Below are 12,335 nucleotides of genomic sequence, written 5' to 3'. Positions count from 1 at the left end.
CGGACGCTTTTATCCAAAGCGACTTACATTGCATTTCAAGGCACACATTTACATTCTTATCAGTTCTTGCTTTCCCTGGGAGTCGAACCCATGACCGTGGCGTTGCAGGCGCCAACGCTCTACTGTGTGAGCTACAGGAAATGCCACACAAGCTCAGCTTTGCATAACTTGCAGGTAACGATCTTCTTTGCTGCATTTATTGTAAAATTCTCCCATGCCTTAGATGACTTGAGGCGCACACTTTTTTCTGCTGCCGATTGATTTGTACTCTCTGCCATTTCGCGTGTGACTGTTGTCATGAAAGTGACGTCATCAATAAACGCTCCCCGTGACGTAAGCAGACCAACTAATCGATAATGACATTCGTTGGCAACGATTTTCATAATCGATTATTATCGATTTTATCGATTAGTTGTTGCAGCCCTACTTTCATGTTTTCTGGACAAATATATATTTTGTAAGTGTTTATAACCAACCCAACATGGTTGAGGAGAGTTACTAAAGACCAACAAGAGTCATACAAATCTGACCATAGTGCAGGTTATTGATGAAGTGTTGAGGTGATGAGCTTTGATTTCTGTTTTCTGTAGAGTTTCCAGTCTCTCTCAGCTCCTCCTGAATCTACAGACGTAAATGACAATCCCTTCAGTCCTCTCTCCTCTTTTGATGGCGTGAGAGAATCTGTCCGTCAGCTGAGAGAAAAACTGGAGGCTTTCTGCAAAGAGAAGAAGATCTCTGACAGAGGTAAAGTCCTGGAGATTCTGCTCTCAGAAATTATCTACCATCATCTCATATCATGAAGAACATCATATTAGAAATGTCTTAGGAACAGATGCAGGGATCATTTTCTCTTGACATGATAATCACACTCTTCATGTTTGCTGATTTCCACAGCCACTTTCACCAACATTGTTCCCAGGACCAGGAACGACTTCCTACAATGTAAGAAACTAAGAAAACAAGCAGAGAAACGTCTTGGTAACCTATTTAACCCTCGTTCCCTGAGTAGGGAATGGAGATGTTCCGTCGTGACGACGAATGTGGTTTCGCTTAGAAAGCCTGTCAACTTCGAGAATACAAAACGAGCCAATGGCAAAGAAATGCCATGGGTCTGCGGAATTTGCATGGCGCAACTCTGCCCACCTCGTGGGTATAAAGGAGGACGCCGGCAACATGCAGATATGTTTCTTCGCTGAGGAGCCAAGACTGAACTCAGGCGGTCCCCGTGGTACAGCGGAAGTGGCAGGAAGACGTTCCCTTTCGTTGTTCGTGGTCTGAGTTCCGTCGTGACGATGAATGGGGTTTCAGTCTAATCCCGCCACCTTCACAGCTGTCTTCCAGTGCCCTGCGTAAATCTGAGCTCCCTGTCGTGAGACTAGCACGGACGAAGGACATCTACTTAACACAGGAATACCAAGGTACACTGGTAAGCACATCTCAGTGGAAATATGCAATCAGTGCCTGCCCGAAGGGAGGACTTAAAGAATACACATATGACCCGAAAGTGGGGTGCGTATAGGTAACACTGGGGTGTCCAGTATGAATGGTGGAATATTTCAACCCCAGGGGTGGCAAGGTGGCTTGCCAAGGGAAAGACACATGCTCAGAGAGGCTTACAGTGGAAATACACATGTGGGGGTCATCCAGACGGCACCTTGCCAACGCGCAGGCAATAGACACTGGCGTCGACGTCAGCAGTGCTGGAGGAACTCAGGGCTTGTCGGGGAAGCTCACCTGAGGAAATATCGCACATATCCAGTCTGTGGAGTTGAATGGGGAGCAAGCGAAGAGACCTGAGCGGGTCCTAGTGCTGGCTGGTTGAAGCGAGTACACGAGAGGACACAGGCTCCACTCGGACATTGTAGAATCTGGTGAATGTGTTGGGTGTCGCCCAGCCTGTAGCTTTGTCCACTATCCAGTGAGATAACCTTTGCTTGAAGAGAGCCTTTCCCTTCAGCTTCCCACCATAACCGACAAAGAGGTGGTCTGAAGTCCTGAAACACTGCGTTCTGTCAACATAGGCGCGGAGAGCGCGTACTGGACAGAGCAGTGCCAAGGCTGGGTCTGCCTCCTCCAGGGACAGCGCTTGCAGGTTCACCACCTGGTCCCTCAAGGCACGCTTCGTCAACGGAGAATATGTGCAGGTCCCCTACCCTCTTGATGGAGGCCAGTACAACCAGGAGTGCTGTCTTCATAGACAGGAAGTAAAGCTCCACTGATTGCAAAGGCTCAAAGGGAGCACTCTGCAGGGCAGTTAGAACCACTGAGAGGTCCCAAGAGGGAACGAGAGGAGGGCGAGGAGGATTTAGTCTCCTCGCTCCTCTCAGGAACCTGATGATCAGGTCGTACTTTCCCACAGACTTACCTTCAACTGCATCATGATGTGTGGCAATAGCGGCAACATACACTTTCAGGGTGGAGGAAGACCGCCTTCGCTCCAACCCATCTTGCAGGAAGGAAAGCACAACACTGATCGGGCATCTCCGGGGGTCTTCTTGGTGAGAAGAACACCAGTTGACAAAGAGGTTCCACTTCGACAAGCAGACATGTCTTGTGGACAAAGCTCTAGTGGAAGTGATGGTACCCACCGCCGCTGGTGGTAGGGTACTCAAACCTACCTCGTCCAGGAGCCACACGTGGAGGTTCCAAAGATCGGGACGAGTGTGCCATAGGGTGCCCCGTCCCTGAGAAAGGAGGTCCTTCCTCAGAGGAATTGGCCAGGGAGGTGCTGTCGCAAGGAGTACACGTTCGGAGAACCAGGTCGGGGTGGGCTAATGAGGCGCGACCAGAATGACCTGCTCCTCGTCCTCCCTGATCTTGCACAGGGTCTGTGTAAGAAGGCTCACTGGGGGAAACATATTTGCGGAAGCCCTGCGGCCAGCTGTGTGCCGAGCGTGTCCCCGGTCAGGGAGTAAAACAGGGCGCAATGGTTCGAGTCGTGGGAGGCAAACAGATCTACCTGAGCGTCCCCGAACTGGTCCCAAATCAGCTGAACAGACTAGGGATGGAGTTGCTATTCTCCAGGGAGGGGCTGAAGCCATGAGAGCTCGTCGGCTGCACAGTTCAGGGCTCTGGGAATGTAAATGGCTTGAAGCGACCTCAGATGCTTCTGACTCCATAAGAGGAGGTTGCGGGCGAGTTGCGACATACGGCGGGAGCGTAGACCACCTTGATGGTTGATGTATGCTACTGTGGTGGTATTGTCTGATCAGACTAGTACATGTTGACCCTTGAGCAGCGCCAGAAAGCGGTGCAGAGCAAGGTGTACTGCCAGCAACTCGAGGCAATTGACATGCCATAGGCGCTGGGGTCCTGTCAAGGACCATGCAAATTCCGCAGACCCATGGCATTTCTTTGCTCGTATTGTATACTCGAAGTTAATAGGCTTTTTAAGCGAAACCCCATTCGTCGTCACGACGGAACTCGTAGTGACAACGAAAGGGAACTCACTGAGTGTGTTCATGTTCTTCCCGTAGAAGGTCAAAGAGAACATGACAGAAAAGTTTTAGAGTTGATCATGTAAATGAGGATTTACACAGGATATCTGGTAAAATGTACTGAGACGCTGCTGACATATTAAACAGAGTTCAGCTACATTAAAAGATCAGACAGGTCCATAATTCCTGATTCTGATGTGTTTTCTCTCCAGCAGATTCCCATCAGTTCATTCTGGATCTGAACACAGTGAATAAACGCCTCCGTCTGACTGAGAAGAACAGAGTGATTACTAACATTAACACGGTCCAGCCGTACTCTGGTCATCCAGACAGATTTGATCATTATGAGCAGGTGTTGTGTACAGAGAGTGTGTGTGGACGCTGTTACTGGGAGATTGAGTGGAGTGGAGATGTGCTTGGTGCTGTATATATATCAGTGTCATATAAGAGCATCAGCAGGAAGGGATCGGGTGATGAGTGTGTGTTTGGATATAATGATCAGTCCTGGAGTTTGATCTGCGCTTACTCCGGTTACTCAATCATACACAATAACATAGAGACTGAACTCCCTGTAAAGCCCATCAGCCGTAGAACAGGAGTGTGTGTGGATCACAGGAGAATAGGAGTGTATGTGGATCACAGTGCAGGAACTCTGTCCTTCTACAGCGTCTCTGACACAATGAGCCTCATACACACAGTCCAGACCACATTCACTCAGCCACTCTATCCTGGGTTTAGGGTTTATATAGGATCATCGGTGAAACTGTGTTAATGTATCAGAATAGACTGAAGAGCTGAATATTGTAGTATGTTGAATGGTGTTTAATGTAAAAAGAAAAAAGTTCTTTATATTGCTTCCAAGTTTCAACAAATAAATTGGACAGTACCGATAAGATTAAAGGCAGGCCTTATGTTCATTTCCATCTCCTTGGATAGAAGATGGAAATCCTCCTCCATAGAAGGATTTGTTACTTTTCAGTATGTATCTGTTATTTCATTGCAGGATCAATGTGGGGTAAAACAATTTTTGTAAATAAAATTTCAATATAGGAAATCAATTGAAAAAATCACAAATGCTCTGTAGTTGGTATTATAAGTTTGATCACTTCACACTTGCTTAAATTTACATATAAATGAATCCTTTATTTTTTTTATCTCATTTAAATGTGTGTTCTGTATGCTAATTTCTATGATTTTTTAAGCGTGTAACAGAACTTTTATTTGTGTGTTGATATTACGTCATAAGGCTGCGCCGAGCTCGCGCATCTGTGATTCTACTGAAGAAAGGTTTGTTTTTAAATCATTTTAAGTAATTAAATCAATACAACCCATTCGTACAATTGACCATTCGCAAAAGCCACGCCCCCTAGTTATTGTTACTACGCCCATCAAACAAATGGTCAAACACGACCAGCGCGACAGATTGCCATGACGGGAAGAGGTATACCCGTGTGTGTCAGTGACCTATTTTGGAGCAATACCTCCGCGATATCCTCCAGATCGAGGCAAAAGGGGTTACAGTATGCAGTGGAGGGATATATTCAAAATATAAAAATACGCAATGAAGGAGACACGACTACTATCGAGGCTAATGCTCACTGGTCTCAAGCGAAATCTGAGAAACCCCATGACCTGTACCTCAAATGCAAATGCAATGCTAGTCCTGCTGCTCATTTCCCCCCGAGAATATCATGTTAACAACAACCCTTTAGAAAACGTAATTCCTTTGTGGATCCTCTTGATCTGCTTTCTCCATGTTTCTTTGACTAATTGTCTCAGTCTCACGCACAATGCACGCGAGTTAACCATGTTCGACACATTTAACTGGGAGTGGGGCCGTCCACACTGTTTTATCCATTGTAGGCACCGCTCACATTGTGTTTTCAGCTTTGGAAACGGAAATAAAACTCCTCCAGACAATCTCTCGGGGTACCTAGTGTCCGATTTACAAACGCCGTGGGCGCACCGCTTCACCATCTTGCTCGGAGTCAATGTTTGACGGACCTGCTCACATAGTAACGGTTGCTATGATGTGTGATTGGACAATGGGGGAGGGGGCGGCGAAAGGTCAATTACATAGAGACCTTAGAAGTGAATTAGTTATTTTTGAATGTAACTTTACCTTGTATATAGTAATATTATTGTACATTATATTTATGAGTTATGCGCCTCCACACATGAATAACAGAAAAGTTGCGTCTCATTTAACTCCCTAGGTTGTCAATCAGTTTATCGTATGAATTATTCAATGAAATATATGCCATGTAGCAGGTAGACAGCCCTTTTTAAACTAATCAATGTACATCTCTGTTAGAGGTTCTAAAATAAATGAACTAGTTTTTTATTCTTCCTTTGAGATGGGCCTATTCAGGTCTGCCTGTTGCTCCTCAGATAGGCTAGGGAGTTTAATTTGGTTTAAAAAGAAATTATATGAATGAACTGAGACACTAGTCTCTGACGAGTACAACTTCTGATAAAACTGTCTCATAATATTGGTAATTTGTTTAGAATCATGAGTTGAACTACCCTTGCCATCTTTGAGTGAAGAAATCCTGCTTGCCTCATTCCTGCCTCTAGCCAATCGTGCTACACTCTAAAAAGCGCTGGGTTGTTTCCCTAACCCAAATGTTGGGTTGAGGCAGTTGGATCTAGGGTTGGGTCAGTTTGACCCAACGTTGGTTTATAAATGTCAACCCAACGCATTGGGTTGTAGAAGTAACGGTTGGAGATGCTTCTGCCCGCCCTTTCAAGAGCTGAGGACGACGGACTGGACACGCAACTTTGCACTGCTCCAAGTAAGTTGATTTATATAACATCAAACGGTGAGATATAAACCACATAAAGGTTTGTTTAATTGTCTTAGTTATAGGTAGTTAGCTTGATTACTGATGGGAACGCTATTTTGAGCCTGGGTCGTTTAAACTACATAATAGCCTACCAATCGCAAATTAGAAATCAGATCACATTTTGAACCACTGATATTGAGGTCGTCAAAAGGCATATTTACGATTGAATTTGCATTGTTTAAGTAAATGGCACTTCGAAATGTATGAAATGTTCCCTAACTATTTCAAATTTCCATGTGAAAAAAGTAGTTTTGAAACAAGCTATAGCTAACAGTTAGCTGTTAGGCTAATATGGCCATACGTCCGGCTATAAGGACAGTCCGGGTTTTTTAAGGGTCTGTCCGCCGTCCGGCGCAGCTTTGAGACGGACGCTCATTTGTCATTTATAGCCTACAGCTAACCTAGGATTGTTATGGTGAGTTTCCTTTTAGTTAACGTTATATCTTATTTTCGGAAATGTATGTGACGAGTTTATAAGCGAATTAAGTCTCAAACGCCGTCTGTAAAACAGGATAAAATTGATTACACGAGTAAATAACTACTTAGACCGAATATATCTGTGTTAAACCCCATACATTTTATTTTACTGACATAAGCCTGTATTTGGCGATAATCGCCTGTTTTTGCACTCGTGAAGTTCAACATGAACTGCTATAATGGCAAATTCGGGGACTTTGCGCCCCCTTGACGGGCTCTGACGTGTAATGACATAAAGTTGGCTCATTGGTCGCATGTCAGAGGCGCCCGCGCCATTGGATGTGCAGTTGCCGTAGCGCAGCCTATGAGCGAGCCAGACGCTCTTCAGCATAGATATACACACGGCTGTGCAGCTGCAAATGCGTTTTACAGGCTTCAGTAAATCGAGTAAAATGAGACATTTGTAGGCTATGATAAGAAACTACTACATTAAAAATATAATTTTTTGCACTGGAAAGAACATTCTAGAAATCTAATAAATCTAAATCTAATTCTATTGAATAAGTTTGTACAAGGCTACAGAAAACTGATGTGTTTATTTTTCTTCAAATGCAGTAAGCCGATGAGTTTTGAATGTTATATGTTGTATTTGTTTAAGTTAAAAATGAAACGTATTATGAACTAAACAAATACATGGTTCATTTTTGGCCAAATGATCATGATAGCCTTTATATATCTGAGTGGTTAAGTCTTGTATATTGATTAAGCCTACTTTGCTATTCAAATTTTTGTGCAACTTATAAAAATATATATAATGCAACTTTGCCTAATAAGTTGTGTTGGAGCCATTATTTTGAATTGTATTTTTTGTTCGTGACACTAGAGGGCGTATGAGTATTTTGAGTATATTTAAGTAAGGTGATAATGAGTTACAGGTGCGCTGATGGAAGGTCAACAAACTTTTTGACCGTGCCGTGTTGAGAGTTGGATTGAAAGAATGTGCTCATGCCTAACAGTATGTTTTGAATCAGATATTTTGATTTAGTATTTATTTTCGTTCTTTTTGTTGTTTGCAATACCAAATGGACAATAAATGGATTTGGTTTATCCGAAACTTATTCTGAAGGTATGGACAATATTTATTTTATTCAAGACAAAGGCACGCGTCAGAAACAGACCAAAGAAACCATCTGCGTCCCTACATTAAGTCAAAAAGTTTGACCGAAGGAGCCTGAATGAGCCTTGTATCGACATCGACTGGAGCAGATCGAATTGGACGACTACAGGAAAAATCAGCTGATCTGAAGTCGGATGATGCTCATTCATGACAATTTGTTGGATTATTTTTTGTGGATTATTATTATTGCGTGGGATTGAACGCCGCGGATTTCGAAGGACTACAGGCCCGCACGTGCTAAACGAAGAGAATACAGAGCACACGAACAACAAAGGCTTCAGCGTTTGTGGAACTGAGGTATGAAAGCGCTTTCACTTGAACTTGAGTCAAATGACTATATATAAAACAGTGTGCACACATACAAACAAAGACAAATCCAATGCGCATTGGTGGTAAAAAAAAAAAGAAAAAAAAAAAAAGAGGGGTTTGTGAAACGAAGAACGGAACTGTTTGTGAAATGCTTAATTGTTTTTGTTAATGTTTACACTTTAAGTTGATGTTTATGATGTAAAATATGCAGTTAGTAAAGGTTTAAAAATGGCGGATGAAAGTGAGTTTCCTGGTTCTGAAATTGAGCAAGATGGGGCTCAGACGCAGAAAGCAGAGGATGAAAATGTTGAATTGTCTGTACGAAAACGAGAGGTTAAGCTTACTGCAAAAGGGTTATTGGCAAAACTCGATATTTTACAGAAACAAAGAAAGTCAAAATTTGACAAAGCATCCCAACTAAAAAAGACAATACAAGAGTTAATGGGTAATAGAGAATATGAAAATGAGGTCAAAGGTATGTTTGAAAAGTTTGAAACACAATGCAAAGAAGCAAAAGAAGTACACAAATCTTTGATTGCTTTATTGCCTGATGAAGAGAAAGACCGGCATGAAACATGGTTCAAAGCAAAAATGTTATGGGTTGTGGAATTCAGCACTGTGGTATATAATTGGTGTGAGAAGCTACAGGAGAAATGTGATCATGCTGCAAGCGAAATTGAACCCAAGGATAGCATTTCAAATGTTGAAACACGGGTTAGTGGTCGCACTTCTCACAAGAGCAACCGCCACAGTTCACGCTCCAGCAAATCTAATGCCTCTGTGCAACTGGTATGCATTCAACTTGAAGCAGAAAAAGCCGCTCTTGTCGCTCAAGCAGAGTCTTTAAAAGCTAAGCATGATATTGAGCAACAGTTGGAAATGTTACAGAAGCGTAAGGAACGAACAGATATTGATGCAAAAATCGCCGCATCCAATGCAAAGATATCTGTGCTCAGGACTTATGAACAACGAGCAAACAGCATCGCATTAGATGGGATGGAATCCTATGTCAACAAACAGGCAAAACAAGCAACTGCATCTCTTCAACCAGATGTTGAGAGACAGTCAAGGACTATATTGCAAAGCAGCATAGGTGCTACCTCACAACCAACATCATCTCATTTACAGTAACCTGCATCTTCAAGACCCAGAATAGCCACTTCAGTAGATGATAGAAGGTCTGATTTCACACAGAGTATGTTTCAAAAACATCAAGAAATAACGGAGTTGTTAGTACAACAGCAAAAGTCTCAACATTTACCACCACGTGATATTCCAGTGTTTGAAGGGGATCCATTGCAATTCAGTTTGTTCACTAAAGCTTTTAAACACTGTGTGGAGGAAAAAACGAATAACAAAGGTGATTGCTTGTATTTCCTTGAAAGATACACAAGAGGGCGCCCAAGAGAAATTGTTCGAAGCTGTATGAATATGGCACCGGAAAGAGGTTATGATACAGCTAAAACTATGCTTAAACGGCAGTTTGGAGAAGATTATTTTGTTTCTGCTGCATATATGGAGAGGGTGCTTGGATGGCCCATGATCAGGTATGAAGATACCACAGCTCTTCAAGATTATGCACTCTTTTTACGTGGGTGTTGCAATGCTATGGCAGATCTACAGTATATGCAAGAACTGGACATGCCAACAAACATGAGAGCAGTAATTCTAAAGCTTCCATTTAAACTCAGAGAAAAATGGAGAACAGCTGCATGTGATATCATGGAAAGACAGAAAAGAAGAGCCCAATTTAGTGATGTTGTCAACTTCGTTGAATACCAAGTTAAAATCATTTCTGATCCAATATTTGGGTCTATTCAACATGTAGAGATGAGAACAACTGGTAAACCGAAGGATGTCTACAAATGGAAGTCACAATTCCAGTCAAAGCCAAAGTTAAAAGGGGATAGTTTTGCTACCAATATTACCAATGTTAACAAACCCATTGTTGGTGAAATCCAAAGGGTAAATGCTGAACATCCAAGCAGGCAATTCAAGAGTAACTCCACTTGTTTGTTTTGTTCACAAGGTCATTCTTTGGAGCAATGTAAAGAGTTTGAGAAGAAGAAACATAGGGAAAAGGTAAACTTTATAAAGGAAAAAGCTGTCTGTTTTGGTTGCTTGCATGTTGGACACATGAGCAAAGAATGTAAAAGGCGCTTAACTTGCAAAGTGTGCAACCAGAAACATCCCAGTGTTCTTCACATTCATTTGAAGGAGTTCAAAGTTGATAAAGCTGTCAACACAAACCATGAACAGAATGTAGAACCAACTATCAACAATACACTTGTATCTGCCCAAACGTGTGGTCATATTGGGGCCGGGAGTAGCAGTGGTATCTTACCTATCCTTCCAGTCCAAGTAAAGTCTGCAAGGGGCAACAAAATTGTTCAAACCTACGCGTTTCTGGACACAGGCAGTACCTCTACCTTTTGTTCAGAAAGTTTAATGAGGAAGCTGCACCTGAATGGACGAAAGACAAATATTTGTTTGCTTACCATGAGTCCCAAAACAACAGTCTCAAGCTATGTGGTAAACAACTTGGAGATTTCAAGTCTTGATGGTAATACGTTTTATGAATTGCCAGAAGTGTACACACAGAAACAAATGCCCGTAAACCAAGCCAACATGGTAAATCGGGAAGACCTAACTAAATGGCCATATCTTGATGGTATTCAAATTCCGCACATTCAGGCTGAAGTGGAGTTATTGATAGGTACCAACGCCTCCAAATTACTCGAACCGTGGGAAGTAGTAAATAGTCAGGGAGATGGTCCCTATGCCATACGTACCCTATTGGGGTGGGTCGTCAATGGTTCTCTAGGCAGTTATCAAAATGAACAACATACTGCTAGAGTAAACAGGATCTCTGTTGAAACATTGGAGTTGCTATTGGAAAAGCAATACCAGCATGATTTCAATGAAAAAGTGTCAGAGGACAAAGAAGAAATGTCCAGAGAGGAGGTAAAGTTCATGGAAATCATGGAAAAATCTGTGAGCTTCAAGGATGGACATTATAGTTTGAAACTGCCTTTCAAAAACAAAGATGTTATAATGTCTAACAATCTTAACATTGCCAAACAGCGTCTTGTGGGGATAAAAAGAAAGTTTGAAAAGAATGTTAAGTTTCAACAAGAATATACAGACTTTGTCAACGATATGGTTATCCAAGGCTATGCTGAGAAAGTGCCAGAGCATCAATTGGATAGATCTGACGGTAAAGTTTGGTACATTCCACATCATGGTGTGTACCACCCTCGTAAAGGCAAGTTACGTGTGGTATTTGACTGTGGAGCAAAATACCAAGGCACATCTTTAAACGATCAACTACTGCAAGGCCCAAACCTCACAAGCTCTTTAATTGGAGTTCTTCTGAGGTTCAGACAAGAACTTGTTGCTTTCATGACTGATATTAAAGCAATGTTTTACCAGGTCAAAGTGGCAGAAGAAGGCAAAGACTTTCTTCGCTTCTTGTGGTGGCCAGGTGGAAATGTTACACAGGATGTTGCTGTCTTCCGAATGACTGTTCATATTTTTGGAGCAGTTTCATCCCCAAGTTGTGCGTGTTTCGCTCTGAGAAGAACTGCAAAAGACAATCAACACTGCTTTAAAGAAGAGGTAATTGACACTGTGTATAATAACTTCTACATGGATGATTGCTTAAGAAGCTTATCTACAGAGTATGAAGCAATCCAGGTGGTCAAAGACCTGACCACGCTATGTCAAAAGGGAGGCTTCCATCTAACACAATGGGTCAGTAACAGCCGTAAGGTCTTACAGTCCATTACAGAAAAAGATAGATCCAAGAATCTAACTGAGCTCAACTTGGATCGAGACCAACTACCAGTAGAAAGGGCCTTAGGACTTCAATGGTGCGTACAGACTGACACCTTCAATTTCAGAACTGTTGGCAAAGAAAGAATGCCAACTAGACGTGGAATATTGTCAGTGATCAGTTCAGTGTATGATCCTTTAGGATATCTTGCACCACTGACACTTCCAGTCAAACTCATCCTCCAGGAGTTGTGCAGAACAAACTATTACTGGGATGATGAGATTCCCAAAGTTCTTGAACAAAGGTGGGTTAAATGGATTTCTGACTTGGATCAGTTAAGTAATAGGATTTCTGTCATCAGAGAAGCTTCAAAT

The 12,335-nt window shown here is 42.5% G+C and overlaps 2 protein-coding genes across 3 annotated transcripts in view; both read left to right on the top strand.

The window, feature by feature from the left end:
• LOC130070327 (tripartite motif-containing protein 16-like) overlaps window positions 1-4,330 on the top strand; it is a 28,106-nt gene extending 23,776 nt beyond the window's left edge. Inside the window, exons 4-6 of the mRNA XM_056234695.1 lie at window positions 591-744; window positions 895-942; window positions 3,653-4,330. Coding sequence (XP_056090670.1) covers window positions 591-744; window positions 895-942; window positions 3,653-4,209 — 759 coding nt within the window. The 3' untranslated portion in view covers window positions 4,210-4,330. The remainder of the gene's footprint in view (window positions 1-590; window positions 745-894; window positions 943-3,652) is intronic.
• LOC130070402 (gastrula zinc finger protein XlCGF8.2DB-like) overlaps window positions 1-12,335 on the top strand; it is a 124,629-nt gene that overhangs the window by 87,391 nt on the left and 24,903 nt on the right. The gene's annotated exons all lie outside the window — the stretch shown is intronic.

Source organism: Rhinichthys klamathensis, unplaced genomic scaffold (genome assembly GCF_029890125.1).
Source record: "Rhinichthys klamathensis goyatoka isolate OS25496 unplaced genomic scaffold, OSU_Roscu_1.1 h1tg000018l_1, whole genome shotgun sequence".
In the NCBI taxonomy this organism is placed as follows: domain Eukaryota; kingdom Metazoa; phylum Chordata; class Actinopteri; order Cypriniformes; family Leuciscidae; genus Rhinichthys; species Rhinichthys klamathensis.
The sequence above is the reverse complement of the archived record's forward strand: the minus strand, read 5'-3'. Positions and strand labels throughout refer to the sequence as shown.